Below are 17,035 nucleotides of genomic sequence, written 5' to 3' on the forward strand. Positions count from 1 at the left end.
GCTCTCAGCCTGTCTGTCTGTCTGACGTTACTGACGTTTATATATCAGTGTGTGTGTTTGTGAGTCTCGCTCTCAGCCTGTCTGTCTGTCTGACGTTTATATATCAGTGTGTGTGTTTGTGAGTCTCGCTCTCAGCCTGTCTGTCTGTCTGACGTTACTGACGTTTATATATCAGTGTGTGTGTTTGTGAGTCTCGCTCTCAGCCTGTCTGTCTGTCTGACGTTTATATATCAGTGTGTGTGTTTGTGAGTCTCGCTCTCAGCCTGTCTGTCTGACGTTACTGACGTTTATATATCAGTGTGTGTTTGTGAGTCTCGCTCTCAGCCTGTCTGTCTGTCTGACATTTATATATCAGTGTGTGTGTTTGTGAGTCTCGCTCTCAGCCTGTCTGTCTGTCTGACATTTATATATCAGTGTGTGTGTTTGTGAGTCTCGCTCTCAGCCTGTCTGTCTGACGTTACTGACGTTTATATATCAGTGTGTGTGTGTTTGTGAGTCTCGCTCTCAGCCTGTCTGTCTGTCTGACGTTTATATATCAGTGTGTGTGTGTTTGTGAGTCTCGCTCTCAGCCTGTCTGTCTGACGTTACTGACGTTTATATATCAGTGTGTGTGTGTGTTTGTGAGTCTCGCTCTCAGCCTGTCTGTCTGACGTTACTGACGTTTATATATCAGTGTGTGTGTTTGTGAGTCTCGCTCTCAGCCTGTCTGTCTGACGTTACTGACGTTTATATATCAGTGTGTGTTTGTGAGTCTCGCTCTCAGCCTGTCTGTCTGTCTGACGTTTATATATCAGTGTGTGTGTTTGTGAGTCTCGCTCTCAGCCTGTCTGTCTGTCTGACGTTACTGACGTTTATATATCAGTGTGTGTTTGTGAGTCTCGCTCTCAGCCTGTCTGTCTGTCTGACGTTTATATATCAGTGTGTGTGTTTGTGAGTCTCGCTCTCAGCCTGTCTGTCTGTCTGACGTTACTGACGTTTATATATCAGTGTGTGTGTGTGTTTGTGAGTCTTGCTCTCAGCCTGTCTGTCTGACGTTACTGACGTTTATATATCAGTGTGTGTGTTGTGAGTCTCGCTCTCAGCCTGTCTGTCTGACGTTACTGACGTTTATATATCAGTGTGTGTGTTTGTGAGTCTCGCTCTCAGCCTGTCTGTCTGACGTTACTGACATTTATATATCAGTGTGTGTGTTTGTGAGTCTCGCTCTCAGCCTGTCTGTCTGACGTTACTGACGTTTATATATCAGTGTGTGTGTTTGTGAGTCTCGCTCTCAGCCTGTCTGTCTGACGTTACTGACGTTTATATATCAGTGTGTGTGTTTGTGAGTCTCGCTCTCAGCCTGTCTGTCTGACGTTACTGACGTTTATATATCAGTGTGTGTGTTTGTGAGTCTCGCTCTCAGCCTGTCTGTCTGACGTTACTGACGTTTATATATCAGTGTGTGTTTGTGAGTCTCGCTCTCAGCCTGTCTGTCTGTCTGACGTTTATATATCAGTGTGTGTGTTTGTGAGTCTCGCTCTCAGCCTGTCTGTCTGTCTGACGTTACTGACGTTTATATATCAGTGTGTGTGTTTGTGAGTCTCGCTCTCAGCCTGTCTGTCTGACGTTACTGACGTTTATATATCAGTGTGTGTGTTTGTGAGTCTCGCTCTCAGCCTGTCTGTCTGACGTTACTGACGTTTATATATCAGTGTGTGTGTTTGTGAGTCTCGCTCTCAGCCTGTCTGTCTGACGTTACTGACGTTATATATCAGTGTGTGTGTTTGTGAGTCTCGCTCTCAGCCTGTCTGTCTGTCTGACATTTATATATCAGTGTGTGTGTTTGTGAGTCTCGCTCTCAGCCTGTCTGTCTGTCTGACGTTAGTGACGTTTATATATCAGTGTGTGTGTGTGTTTGTGAGTCTCGCTCTCAGCCTGTCTGTCTGTCTGACGTTACTGACGTTTATATATCAGTGTGTGTGTGTGTTTGTGAGTCTTGCTCTCAGCCTGTCTGTCTGACGTTACTGACGTTTATATATCAGTGTGTGTGTTTGTGAGTCTCGCTCTCAGCCTGTCTGTCTGACGTTACTGACGTTTATATATCAGTGTGTGTGTTTGTGAGTCTCGCTCTCAGCCTGTCTGTCTGTCTGATGTTACTGACGTTTATATATCAGTGTGTGTGTGTGTTTGTGAGTCTCGCTCTCAGCCTGTCTGTCTGTCTGACGTTACTGACGTTTATATATCAGTGTTTGTGTGTGTGTGTTTGTGAGTCTCGCTCTCAGCCTGTCTGTCTGACGTTACTGACGCTTATATATCAGTGTGTGTGTTTGTGAGTCTCGCTCTCAGCCTGTCTGTCTGACGTTACTGACGTTTATATATCAGTGTGTGTGTTTGTGAGTCTCGCTCTCAGCCTGTCTGTCTGTCTGACGTTTATATATCAGTGTGTGTGTTTGTGAGTCTCGCTCTCAGCCTGTCTGTCTGTCTGACGTTACTGACGTTTATATATCAGTGTGTGTGTTTGTGAGTCTCGCTCTCAGCCTGTCTGTCTGTCTGACGTTTATATATCAGTGTGTGTGTTTGTGAGTCTCGCTCTCAGCCTGTCTGTCTGTCTGACGTTTATATATCAGTGTGTGTGTTTGTGAGTCTCGCTCTCAGCCTGTCTGTCTGTCTGACGTTACTGACGTTTATATATCAGTGTGTGTGTGTGTTTGTGAGTCTTGCTCTCAGCCTGTCTGTCTGACGTTACTGAGGTTTATATATCAGTGTGTGTGTGTGTTTGTGAGTCTCGCTCTCAGCCTGTCTGTCTGACGTTACTGACGTTTATATATCAGTGTGTGTTTGTGAGTCTCGCTCTCAGCCTGTCTGTCTGTCTGACGTTTATATATCAGTGTGTGTGTTTGTGAGTCTCGCTCTCAGCCTGTCTGTCTGTCTGACGTTACTGACGTTTATATATCAGTGTGTGTGTTTGTGAGTCTCGCTCTCAGCCTGTCTGTCTGTCTGACGTTTATATATCAGTGTGTGTGTTTGTGAGTCTCGCTCTCAGCCTGTCTGTCTGTCTGACGTTACTGACGTTTATATATCAGTGTGTGTTTGTGAGTCTCGCTCTCAGCCTGTCTGTCTGTCTGACGTTTATATATCAGTGTGTGTGTTGGTGAGTCTCGCTCTCAGCCTGTCTGTCTGTCTGACGTTACTGACGTTTATATATCAGTGTGTGTGTGTGTTTGTGAGTCTCGCTCTCAGCCTGTCTGTCTGACGTTACTGACGTTTATATATCAGTGTGTGTGTTGTGAGTCTCGCTCTCAGCCTGTCTGTCTGACGTTACTGACGTTTATATATCAGTGTGTGTGTTTGTGAGTCTCGCTCTCAGCCTGTCTGTCTGACGTTACTGACGCTTATATATCAGTGTGTGTGTTTGTGAGTCTCGCTCTCAGCCTGTCTGTCTGTCTGACGTTACTGACGTTTATATATCAGTGTGTGTGTGTGTTTGTGAGTCTTGCTCTCAGCCTGTCTGTCTGTCTGACGTTACTGACGTTTATATATCAGTGTGTGTGTGTGTTTGTGAGTCTTGCTCTCAGCCTGTCTGTCTGTCTGACGTTACTGACGTTTATATATCAGTGTGTGTGTGTGTTTGTGAGTCTTGCTCTCAGCCTGTCTGTCTGTCTGACGTTACTGACGCTTATATATCAGTGTGTGTGTTTGTTTGTGAGTCTTGCTCTCAGCCTGTCTGTCTGTCTGACGTTTATATATCAGTGTGTGTGTTTGTGAGTCTCGCTCTCAGCCTGTCTGTCTGTCTGACGTTACTGACGTTTATATATCAGTGTGTGTTTGTGAGTCTCGCTCTCAGCCTGTCTGTCTGTCTGTCTGACGTTTATATATCAGTGTGTGTGTTTGTGAGTCTCGCTCTCAGCCTGTCTGTCTGTCTGACGTTACTGACGTTTATATATCAGTGTGTGTGTGTGTTTGTGAGTCTTGCTCTCAGCCTGTCTGTCTGACGTTACTGACGTTTATATATCAGTGTGTGTGTTTGTGAGTCTCGCTCTCAGCCTGTCTGTCTGACGTTACTGACGTTTATATATCAGTGTGTGTGTTTGTGAGTCTCGCTCTCAGCCTGTCTGTCTGTCTGACGTTTATATATCAGTGTGTGTGTTTGTGAGTCTCGCTCTCAGCCTGTCTGTCTGTCTGACGTTACTGACGTTTATATATCAGTGTGTGTTTGTGAGTCTCGCTCTCAGCCTGTCTGTCTGTCTGACGTTTATATATCAGTGTGTGTGTTTGTGAGTCTCGCTCTCAGCCTGTCTGTCTGTCTGACGTTACTGACGTTTATATATCAGTGTGTGTGTGTGTTTGTGAGTCTTGCTCTCAGCCTGTCTGTCTGACGTTACTGACGTTTATATATCAGTGTGTGTGTTGTGAGTCTCGCTCTCAGCCTGTCTGTCTGACGTTACTGACGTTTATATATCAGTGTGTGTGTGTGTTTGTGAGTCTTGCTCTCAGCCTGTCTGTCTGTCTGACGTTACTGACGCTTATATATCAGTGTGTGTGTTTGTGAGTCTCGCCCTCAGCCTGTCTGTCTGTCTGACGTTACTGACGTTTATATATCAGTGTGTGTGTGTGTTTGTGAGTCTTGCTCTCAGCCTGTCTGTCTGTCTGACGTTACTGACGTTTATATATCAGTGTGTGTGTGTGTTTGTGAGTCTTGCTCTCAGCCTGTCTGTCTGTCTGACGTTACTGACGTTTATATATCAGTGTGTGTGTGTGTTTGTGAGTCTTGCTCTCAGCCTGTCTGTCTGTCTGACGTTACTGACGTTTATATATCAGTGTGTGTGTGTGTTTGTGAGTCTTGCTCTCAGCCTGTCTGTCTGTCTGACGTTACTGACGCTTATATATCAGTGTGTGTGTTTGTGAGTCTCGCTCTCAGCCTGTCTGTCTGTCTGACGTTACTGACGTTTATATATCAGTGTGTGTGTGTGTTTGTGAGTCTTGCTCTCAGCCTGTCTGTCTGTCTGACGTTACTGACGTTTATATATCAGTGTGTGTGTGTGTTTGTGAGTCTTGCTCTCAGCCTGTCTGTCTGTCTGACGTTACTGACGCTTATATATCAGTGTGTGTGTTTGTGAGTCTCGCTCTCAGCCTGTCTGTCTGTCTGACGTTACTGACGTTTATATATCAGTGTGTGTGTGTGTTTGTGAGTCTCGCTCTCAGCCTGTCTGTCTGTCTGACGTTACTGACGTTTATATATCAGTGTGTGTGTGTGTTTGTGAGTCTTGCTCTCAGCCTGTCTGTCTGACGTTACTGACGTTTATATATCAGTGTGTGTGTTTGTGAGTCTCGCTCTCAGCCTGTCTGTCTGACGTTACTGACGTTTATATATCAGTGTGTGTGTTTGTGAGTCTCGCTCTCAGCCTGTCTGTCTGACGTTACTGACGTTTATATATCAGTGTGTGTGTGTGTTTGTGAGTCTCGCTCTCAGCCTGTCTGTCTGACGTTACTGACGTTTATATATCAGTGTGTGTGTTTGTGAGTCTCGCTCTCAGCCTGTCTGTCTGTCTGACGTTACTGACGCTTATATATCAGTGTGTGTGTTTGTGAGTCTCGCTCTCAGCCTGTCTGTCTGACGTTACTGACGTTTATATATCAGTGTGTGTGTTTGTGAGTCTCGCTCTCAGCCTGTCTGTCTGTCTGACGTTTATATATCAGTGTGTGTGTTTGTGAGTCTCGCTCTCAGCCTGTCTGTCTGACGTTACTGACGTTTATATATCAGTGTGTGTGTTTGTGAGTCTCGCTCTCAGCCTGTCTGTCTGTCTGACGTTTATATATCAGTGTGTGTGTTTGTGAGTCTCGCTCTCAGCCTGTCTGTCTGTCTGACGTTTATATATCAGTGTGTGTGTTTGTGAGTCTCGCTCTCAGCCTGTCTGTCTGTCTGACGTTACTGACGTTTATATATCAGTGTGTGTGTTTGTGAGTCTCGCTCTCAGCCTGTCTGTCTGACGTTACTGAGGTTTATATATCAGTGTGTGTGTGTGTGTTTGTGAGTCTCGCTCTCAGCCTGTCTGTCTGACGTTACTGACGTTTATATATCAGTGTGTGTTTGTGAGTCTCGCTCTCAGCCTGTCTGTCTGTCTGACGTTTATATATCAGTGTGTGTGTTTGTGAGTCTCGCTCTCAGCCTGTCTGTCTGTCTGACGTTACTGACGTTTATATATCAGTGTGTGTGTTTGTGAGTCTCGCTCTCAGCCTGTCTGTCTGTCTGACGTTTATATATCAGTGTGTGTGTTTGTGAGTCTCGCTCTCAGCCTGTCTGTCTGTCTGACGTTACTGACGTTTATATATCAGTGTGTGTTTGTGAGTCTCGCTCTCAGCCTGTCTGTCTGTCTGACGTTTATATATCAGTGTGTGTGTTTGTGAGTCTCGCTCTCAGCCTGTCTGTCTGTCTGACGTTACTGACGTTTATATATCAGTGTGTGTGTGTGTTTGTGAGTCTCGCTCTCAGCCTGTCTGTCTGACGTTACTGACGTTTATATATCAGTGTGTGTGTTTGTGAGTCTCGCTCTCAGCCTGTCTGTCTGACGTTACTGACGTTTATATATCAGTGTGTGTGTTTGTGAGTCTCGCTCTCAGCCTGTCTGTCTGTCTGACGTTACTGACGCTTATATATCAGTGTGTGTGTTTGTGAGTCTCGCTCTCAGCCTGTCTGTCTGACGTTACTGACGTTTATATATCAGTGTGTGTGTTTGTGAGTCTCGCTCTCAGCCTGTCTGTCTGACGTTACTGACGTTTATATATCAGTGTGTGTGTTTGTGAGTCTCGCTCTCAGCCTGTCTGTCTGACGTTACTGACGTTTATATATCAGTGTGTGTGTTTGTGAGTCTCGCTCTCAGCCTGTCTGTCTGTCTGACGTTTATATATCAGTGTGTGTGTTTGTGAGTCTCGCTCTCAGCCTGTCTGTCTGACGTTACTGACGTTTATATATCAGTGTGTGTTTGTGAGTCTCGCTCTCAGCCTGTCTGTCTGACATTACTGACGTTTATGTATCAGTGTGTGTGTTTGTGAGTCTCGCTCTCAGCCTGTCTGTCTGACGTTACTGACGTTTATATATCAGTGTGTGTGTTTGTGAGTCTCGCTCTCAGCCTGTCTGTCTGACATTACTGACATTTATATATCAGTGTGTGTGTTTGTGAGTCTCGCTCTCAGCCTGTCTGTCTGACATTTATATAGCAGTGTGTGTGTTTGTGAGTCTCGCTCTCAGCCTGTCTGTCTGATGTTACATATATATATATATCAGTGTGTGTGTGTGTGTGTTTGTGAGTCTCGCTCTCAGCCTGTCTGTCTGACGTTACATATACACATATATATATATATATATATATATAGACACACACACACACTACTTACTGCGCTCAGACATCTAACAGTCGCACAAAACGTTTAAAAGTTATTTATTTTTCTAATGTCAGAATTTTCAGCGGATTCAATCGGACTCCTCTGTTTAATTCGATGATTTAAAAGCAAATATTTGGCAACAGTCTCGAGCTATCAGGCTAACACATTAGCGACGCCGCACTGACGCGACCAGACAACACATACGTGAAATTAACGTTACTTACTTACTAACAAACAAACACACACACACACACTGCTGTTATCTACACAATACTGTAACACATGACTCTCTTAAACACACACTGTGTTGTGTGTGTTCGGGTTTATTCTCCAGCAGGCCTAAAGCCGCGCCGCCATTTTCACATTTTAACTTGCAGCGTTATCGTCACTCCAGCACTGTCGGTTAAAATCGTTACAGTGAACGAGTTAACTCCGTTAAAATGATCAATGGTGTTTAACTGATCAACCAAACAGATAAAACTCACCTAGCGCTGCAGATGCTGCGGGTCCGCGGCGCGTCACTGCGACTCCAACTTGAACAAAGTCAATACACTCCTCCCTTTGAGAGAGAGACACACACCTCCCTCTGACTGATACACAAACAATTTACTAAACTCTATTAAAATACAAAGGAAACATTTGTCTATCTGTGTGATTATGAAAACGTTTAGCATCCAGGCTGACCTGATGCAACATGACTACTACCAACTGTGCACACGAACGCAGTCCCATTATATAAAGTGTTTACTATTACTGCGTTCCACACAACTTGGAGGTCGGATAATATCGACCTCATACCCGGAAGTAAACGTCTGGACGGGTAAACGATGTCGGTTATCCGACCTCTCAACTCGGGGCAGATCGATCAAACCCAAACCCGACCTCAGCAAAACGCGTCATTTAACCGGGGTGCGGATGGCGGCTAACCCTAACGTAAACCTCAAACGAACTTAAACTATTTTTACAGCACGTAATATGTTTGAACATGGATGTTAAAATATTCACTCGTTTCTGCCATAACTGGCACAAGAGCAGAGCACGAACTTCTCTCTACATCTCATAGTGACATCACGTGTGTTGAGAAGCGCGTCAATTTATTGCATAACGGTTAATTATTAGATATTAAACTTATTCCCATATTACATCTCATATCTGACGGCTTTTTACTTTAAAAGTTCCACATTAAATGTATAACCTTGGGTCACAAAATATATTTCTATGAACTTCAGCAAGCAATGTTTTACAACATATTTACATAAAAAAAATTCCCAACATGGAGTTGTTTTATTAGTATTATATATGCAAATCATCATAACATTGGAAATTTTTCCAATACATTTTTTCTGCCATTAGTCAATCTACAAAACCCATAATCGTATTTGCATAACATGAGTTATTGTAACAATCAAAAGAATGACAAGATCAAATTTTAGCAAACGTAAACATTTCTGGAAATCCATGATATAAAACTAATTTAACAACAGATTAATATGTTAACACACATAGATCACATCATGTCTGCTTAACATCATCTCTCTGCGTCAAGAACTAACCTGCGTTCCCCTGGATAATATAAATGTAGTTGTTCACAAAACACCCGAGAGACATTTTTGAATATGCCAAGTCAAATCTGAAGCAAAAACATCCATGGCAAAATTGAATACGTCATTTAAATACATAAAACTCTATAGAGATTAAGATACAAGGCACCATGTTATTATGCCCGAGAAATTTAGATGTCACACTGGAAAGGCACTGCTTCACAAGAAGTTTTACCATGGTATTCATCAACATGCTTTTATCGAGTAGTGTAGGAGCATCTTTCCCATAATCCTTCAGGAACTTAAAGTGCATCATGCGCCCCGTTACAGTTACAAGCATACTGCAGACAGGAGCGTTAGGCCTCACTTACATTTATCATTAACATATCAGAAAAGACTAAAGAAAGGGTTTGTGATGCAGAAAACTGAAACCAAGAACTGGAGCTGGCAAACACATTTGTGTGATAATGATGGAATGTATGACATGAAAGTCAAGACTGAAAAAATCCATACAGGTCATGAATATGAATTAACAGGCCATCTAAATCAGGACACAACATTTTAAAGCAAGTAAGTGCAAAAAACTAGTCATGTGACGTGTAGTGATGTCAATGCAACATGTGGTGTCTCAGGAATCTGAATGAAACTCTATTGAAAAGCTGATTCAATGTTAAAACGAGTACAATTAAAGCAAAAAAATAAAAGACAAAAACTAAATCCCATCCCTGTACTCATGTACACCTCGAACTCGCAACAAATAAAATTGAACACAAATGACCCTGAGAACAGACAGAGAGAATTTTCCTCATTGTTTGCAGGAGTAACAGCCAGAACTTCATGATTTTCATCTCAGATTGTCACTGACAAACAATTCTGCTTCCTGTAGTGGAGTAAGATCTGTTTGTTTTGTGTCTTTGGGTGGGGCGTTCTTCTTTGGCTGAGATCAAACAACCGACCTGAGCATGAAGAGAAAAAAAAATGCAAGGACTTCTTTCTATTGATCAGTGTTCTAGACGAGTGACCTGAATGACAGGAGGAGAACTGGAGCTGACGGCTGGACCGCACCAACACACAGAGCTCTGACCTGACTGAAGAGCACAGCTAGAGAGAGATAGAGAGATAGAGAGAGAGATATTTTATCAGCAAATGTGTTTGACTGAATGAGGTGTGTACTGTATTGGCGCTATTCCATTGCATCCCACGGGTCAGGTCGGGTCAGCTCACTTCACTTTGGCTTGGTTAGCTTTTCCATCGAGTTTAGTATGACTTCAGAGTCGGAGGGATTATAGGCGTGTCGTTATATTTGCGCTGCCTACTGCTGTGACATAAATGTGAGAGAGCATCGATGAAATGCAATGTTTCCCATACATTCATTTATTTCTCAGTCTGCCACTAAATTAAAATTGACCACCACAAATAGCTGTTTGCACATCGTGGTTCTCTGTCTCACATGACACTGCATTCAAGTATAATATGCGGACGTGCGCGTCACAAATTTGCCGCCCGCCATAAACCACAAGTCTGAAAAACACTGGTATGGTGTTCCTGGTTCTCAGTCTGTGGATGTTTTTCACCACTAAAAGAGAGTTTGAGAAAGTACAACAAAGCACAGATGACAACAGGTTTGCTCGAGACGGCACAAGCACCAATCAGGAACGTAAAGCTAATCGTGTGTTTAGCAGTGACGCTGGTAGTGACGATTCTCTCAGACCAATCTGTAATCTTCAGTGTTTTCGCGTCACGTTTTAGTATGAGCTTAGCTCGCTTGGAACCTCAAACCAACCCGACCCAAACCAAACCGTGGGGTACTATGCTATGGAAAAGCACCATAAGTGTCACACTGGAGGTCTTACTCATTCCCATCAGGCAGCTCCTGGTCCGCTTCAACAGCAGATGATTCCACATCTACACTGCTGTCACTGCCTGGACCAGACACACAACACGGACTGTCTGGAGTGAGAACCTCACCGCTAAACACAGCAAACAGATATGTGTCAAAATTTTAACTGCAGTATAAATGATGTGCACTGATGATGATGTGAACAAAATGCGTTACTTGATACTCATTTCAAGTGTCTGAATGTGGCGCTCTTTCTCCTTCAGTGTGGTCTTCAAGCAGTTGATTTCTCGCTGTTTCTCAAGTAATTCCTTCTGAAGCCTGTAGTTGCACTCCTCCAGTGTCTCACAGAATGCCTGACAAACAGACACTGTAATTATGGGCTGTCATTGTCTGTATTTACTGAAGCTTTACAACTGAAGTCTCTATATAATGCTCACAAGAGCAAATATTAACCCATGTTAGGGTTACATTTACATTTAAACCATCTCTAATAGTTAACTGCAGACTATGCTTGTATCTGAATCATGTGACTTCACGTCAGGGTTATTATAGTAAACGAAAACTATCACGAAAACTATTAGTGAAAAAAACATTGTAGTTAACTGGAATAAAATAAAAACAAAGGTTTCTAAAAAAAAAACTAAAACTAAACTATAACTCAAATGTGGACCTTCAAAACTAACTAAAACTAACAAAAATGATCTGGGTTATTTTTAACCCAATGCTGGGAAAATATGGGACAAAACACACGTTAGGTTATAAATAAACATATGCTGGGTTGTTTCAATGCAATGCTGGGTTGTTTTAACTCATGTTTGGGTTAACAACAACCCAGCATATGATCATGTATAACCAAATGTATATTTATATTTATATATTTATATTATATATACCCAGCTTAACTAACCTAACAGAATTTAGAGTGTTGGTTGGTGTGGTATTTGTCCTGCCTTCTGATTGACAGGACTAAATAAAAAAACTTATTTAAAAAAAATCTTATTATCTTATTTTCAACATTACCAGATTTGGCAAGGTGTATGTACACAACCATGATAGTATGCTAAAGACTAAAACTATAGTAAAACTAAATAAAAACTAAAAGTAATGATTTTTGGAAAATAGAAACAAAATCAAAACTATTTATACACCACTTAAAAAAACTAAAACTAAACTGAAATAAAATAACACGTTACAAAACTAAATAAAAATAAAAACTAATATTTTTTTGAAAACAATAATAACCCTCCTCCACGTTAAAGGAACGTGCATAATCATCCATACACAATGATGTGTCTGAAATCGCAAACTGTGACATGACACATTGAATTAGATGAAGTACCTTACGCATCGACTGTTAAACACTATGTCCTATATAGTATGGTTAGGGTTAGTGTCATTGACATGCAGGGGCTTCTACATCGGTCATGTTGATGATAAATCACGTGACGCACGTCATCACAACAACAAGTGAGCAGTGAACTGTCGATGTTGTTAATCAAGCACACCACAAGGAACAGCTGTTTTCCTTATGTATTTACATTTAAACAGAGCCACATCGTTGCTTTCTGACAATTTTTTGAATATGACGACACCTCTCCTTCTTCTTCTTTGGGTGACTCCGCTGCCAGGGATCACGGGATAGTACTACTATTTTTCAAATAACATGAATTTGGACATACTGATTTTATATGGTATTAACTCTTTCACCACCATTGACGAGATATCTCGTCAATTAAGAGAAAACGCTTCCCCGCCAATGACGAGATTTTCCGTCATTTCCGCAATACCGCTATTTTCCACCACGTGGCGCCCTTCCGCAACTTTTTAAACCCGGAAGTATTGCCCTATGCAAGCTGCTGCATGTCTGTGTCTGTTTTAAAGATCGCTCTGAATGGGAACTCTATGAAAAGTCCGTCACAAAAATGGAATTATCTCTGCTTTTTGCTCAAAATGTGGTGTTTTTGCAGAAACCTACCCATATTCAAAAGCTGATTACAAAAGAACTACTGAAGGTAGGATGAAACAGTTTTTTTTTGATGGAAAGCAGAGGGTCTGTTCTTTATATATATATATGTATATTGTATGTTTATATATTTAAAGAAGAACATTTTCTGGAAGGCATTAAACTTTGGTGAAAATCATGAATAAAGCTGGCACTGGCTGGCAACTTTTTTTAAAAACACTGGCGGTGAAAGAGTTAAAGTAGATGATTTCGGACACAGAAAAAGTGTGTACAGAGCTTTAAAAAATGAAAAATCATTTTACACATCATGGCGCTAATGTCTCACCCGACTCTCCTCCAGACTGTCGAACGGGCCCGGTGGATCATCAAGACATAGGAACTCCCGAACTGCCATACTAATGAAAAACAATTATTTACATTTGAGTTAAATATTTTAATCAATCTGAACGCACAACTGTGACATCATGCTCTACACACTCATATCAGATCACATATCAAACAGTGGCGGCTGGTGACTGCTCTTCTGAAAATGTGTGTCGTGTGTTGCTCATGTTTCAAAATATGTTTTTGGTGCATCATGTGAACCATGCCCATCACGTGTCTTGTCAAAATAAGTGCCTACTGCACACGTGTCAATACTGTTTATGGTTAAAGAGACGCTCACGTTCACAAAATACTTGCAAGACACTCACTTTATAGTAAACTCTGATTACGCATGAGATTATGTGAGTATATCGCAAACAGGCCTGGGCGGTATGAGCAAAAATTGATATCCCAGTATTTATTTATTGAGGAATGGCGGTATCCAATATATATCCAGTATTTTTTTACAAATAGGATTAAAATGTTACTTGAAAGTCAAAGCCTTTATTCAATTTTATTTAAACAGTTTGCATAATCTTTGTGGTTGAAGTTGTACCATAAAGTTGTAAACACTCCCTAATAAACTATCTATTCCACTTCAAATCAAAACAAAAATTAATGCTACCATGCAGTACCATATAAAAACGCTTATCTTTGTTAGAGCCTTTATTTTACCCGAAATGACTGTATGCTCAAGTCCATGATGGGTTTGGATGGTGAATGTTTGTTATACCAAAGTTGGTAACTGGGTTTAGTTGACCTTATATGCAAACCAGTGAAGTTCTTAATCATTTCTTTTTTTAACCTTGCTTTGTGCACATTATCATGGGCATTATCATGTTGGAATAGAAAAAAGTCTTGCCCTTACTAATTGAAATTATTAAATCCATAAAATTAGAAACACACAATTCTCATTAATATACTGTACTATATACTAGAAATGAATGAAGTAGTCAACCTCTTCATTAGACAGTCCTTTTGTCCTTACAGTGTATTCCAGTCACAAAAATGGACAAAACTTAAAAAACATATGATCCAAAATAACAAAGTTTAGGGTTCTTGAATCTGTTTGGCTGAGTGCTACGTGCGAGCTGAAACTATAACGCACACACATTCAGCACGTTCAAACTGTCTCTGTTTTATTCATTCACACACATCCTCCCTTATTATTTCTCAATAATAATCTCTTTAATTCACACTAATAGCTTCACTGAAGCAGCACAGTCATTCGTTACTAATTCTGAAGTGACGCTTTCAAATTAAATAACGTAGACTTGTTGTTTGTGACTGTTATACTGGGCTTTTGAGGAAAAAGTTCCCCACGAGTAACTATACACATGCAGCTATGACCATAGATATGTATAATAAAGGCTAGATGTCTCGCCCGTGCTGCTGGCCAGTTGAGTGGAACGTCCGCATTTTGCGGCCATCTTACCACAGGCGCTTGCGAGTCGCTCACTCGTAGCATTGTGTTTAATGGAGCATTTACTTTTAAATGACCCCAACTTGCCCAACCCTCTACCGATTTTCAAACGGTTTTGTTTGATACAAACGTTAGAGATGTACCTATGACACTGCATACTTAATGAATAATTTTCATGAATCATGTTAAAGCATCCAGAATTATAGCCACGCTAATAACGTCTGTAAGAAACCAAATCGTTTGAAAATCTGTAGAAAATTTAGCAAGTTATGGTCATTTAAACGTACCTGCACCATTAAACAAGCATACTACTTGCTGGGGTGGGTGGGGTCACGCAGAGCACGCATGCGTGTCGCAAACCATATCAATATGAACGGTATTGGCTAATTCCACATCGCGTCAGGAAACCATATCGATTTCCCCCCAATCACCGCCCAGCCCTAATCGCAAACGTCTCTTTTATCATAAACCCTTTAGACGCGTGTGCAAAAGGCACTTATTTGACATTGACACGTGATGCACATAAGTTCACTTGACGCGCAGAACACATATTTTGAAATGATGAACCACACACATGACGGACTACATACATGTTGTGACGAGCTTTGCATCGTGCGCCCCTGAAAAAGAAGTCACAGGCCACCACTGATATCAAAGTATATCCCATCAGCTCACCAGTTGGCAATGTCTTTATGGGCCACAAGGTTCTGCAAGAAAGCCTGTAAGCCCAGCTGTCTGTCCTCCAAAAACTCAGTCTCATAATTATCTTTAAACCAGCGCTTCGGAGGAAGAGACAGTCTGAATCCAGGAAACATCTCTTTTAGCTAAACACAGAGACAAACACGCTCATACAAGCAACTCTTTGCCACATGTGCCAATGACATTAAATCAATATTACTTATTGTTCAAAAAATCAGATAACTTTTTTGTTTAGATTTTTGTTGAAATGAAAATATTTAGCTATTTTTCTGTTATTTATCTTTTGCAATCCACTTGGTTATCCTCGTGTTGCTCGTAGTACTAAATGATGCAGTTTTATTCAATCTCTAAAGCCACTTTCTGCACATAATTTAAATGGGCAAGGCTCTGGGCTCCCGACTGGAGCTGGTTAATGAAACAATGTACTTTACAACTAAATGTAATAACAAAACAATCAGATGGACAACCAGACGTAAATATTACTAACCTTATCATTGAGTCTTGAAAAGTCAGTGTAGCGTCTAAAGATGACCCAGCTCTCTTCTGGACTTTTCTTCACTAGAATCTTATACACCTTCAACAGAGAGAAGTGCACATAACAGACTGAAACAACGCTTGACATAAAAAACACACAACAGACCGACACAACGCTTGACATAAAACACACAATCAGACACAGAAGCACAATGTACTTTTACCTGGACACAATTGGAGATAAACACTCTTATATCAGAATTATGCATGTAATAAAAAGCTGTACAGGCTTACAGATACAACAGGCCCATTGAGAGCAACCGTAATGCTGATTTTATCCCGGGATGATATCGAGGGAAACACCCCTGAACTAACACATTCATGTCAAAGAGCAGCAGCGGCACTCACGGTGAATTTGGCCCGCTCCTCCATCACTTCGTATCCCAGCACGGTGGGCGTGATGGGCCGCTCTTCAGAGCCAGGCTCGGGGGTTTCTGGTGGGCTGTCCTGATGAGAGGAACTGGAATATTTCACCGAGCGCTCGGTCCCGTTAAGTCTGGCGCAGGTGATGGGACTCTGACACGCCGCCGCGGCCCTCCTGCGACCTGAGCTCCGATCTGAGGACCCGCTGCCCGTCGATAGCGCTCTCTGCGCCCGCCTAGTCTTAGTGTCTTCCACGGGCACAGGCACGGGAACAAACGGTGTTGCCATTGCCCTGGCTGAAAAACACACAGTCTGAGAAAAAACAAGCACACAATCTGATGATAGCAGAACGACCGGACATGAGTTAAATCTACAGACCGCTACGTCAGAGCAACTTCGCGTAAAGACTGCATGATACAAAACTTGGAAACAAACATCACACGTTAACTGTCAAAATCATAACAACAACTCCGCATGGGTTTAATAAGCGCGCGTTCATAGTAATCTGTTTGTATTTGATATATTTTTATAATAATAAATGAATATATTCGTGTTTACTGAATGTTTACTCGCTGTTATGCCTCCATCCGCTTGTCTAACTGCCGGCCGGATAAACGTCATCACGTCATTGCGTAAATTACCGAATTATTCAAAATAAACAAATAATGACGAATTCTTCATTCTTGTTCGTTCCGTTCTATCTCAGGTTTCATTGAAAAGATAGAAAGGAATTGAATTTGTATATTACATATTAGCAAATATATTAAAGCAGCATAACCATAAAGGTATACCAGTAGATAATTATAATAAAGAGTTTAAACCTAAAGCCTCCCAGATAGCAAAAAATATCCGCATGGCTTCTATATGCCGCCAGCCCCAAGGTGCGTCCCGCTGGCGGGGATGAAACTTTTGCCGCCGAATACGTCACTCTCATTTGTTGCGAGATGCCG

The 17,035-nt window shown here is 41.7% G+C and overlaps 2 protein-coding genes across 7 annotated transcripts in view; both read right to left on the reverse strand.

Annotated features, from left to right (window-relative positions):
• Positions 1-8,094, reverse strand: part of wwp1 (WW domain containing E3 ubiquitin protein ligase 1) — a 34,147-nt gene extending 26,053 nt beyond the window's left edge. The window contains exon 1 of the mRNA XM_073863614.1: positions 7,845-8,094. The gene's annotated coding sequence lies outside the window, so the exon portion shown is untranslated. The remainder of the gene's footprint in view (positions 1-7,844) is intronic.
• Positions 8,095-8,624: 530 nt separating this feature from the next.
• On the reverse strand, positions 8,625-16,782 carry snx16 (sorting nexin 16). Of its 6 annotated transcripts, none has more exons than XM_055182629.2 (8): positions 16,644-16,782; positions 16,071-16,381; positions 15,676-15,762; positions 15,165-15,313; positions 13,029-13,098; positions 10,957-11,093; positions 10,754-10,870; positions 8,625-10,001 (listed from the first exon to the last, which is right to left on the reverse strand). In XM_055182629.2, the coding sequence occupies exons 2-8, from the start codon at positions 16,371-16,373 to the stop codon at positions 9,902-9,904; spliced, it is 963 nt and encodes a 320-aa protein (XP_055038604.1). In that variant the 5' UTR covers positions 16,374-16,381; positions 16,644-16,782; the 3' UTR covers positions 8,625-9,901. The 6 variants fall into 6 exon arrangements, with proteins under 6 accessions (XP_055038604.1, XP_055038601.1, XP_055038600.1 ...); XM_055182626.2 differs by having other exon boundaries at positions 16,655-16,735; XM_055182625.2 differs by having other exon boundaries at positions 16,071-16,397; positions 16,644-16,721.
• Positions 16,783-17,035: the final 253 nt, after the last annotated feature.

This window comes from Misgurnus anguillicaudatus, chromosome 25, assembly GCF_027580225.2.
Source record: "Misgurnus anguillicaudatus chromosome 25, ASM2758022v2, whole genome shotgun sequence".
NCBI classification, from domain to species: Eukaryota; Metazoa; Chordata; class Actinopteri; order Cypriniformes; family Cobitidae; genus Misgurnus; species Misgurnus anguillicaudatus.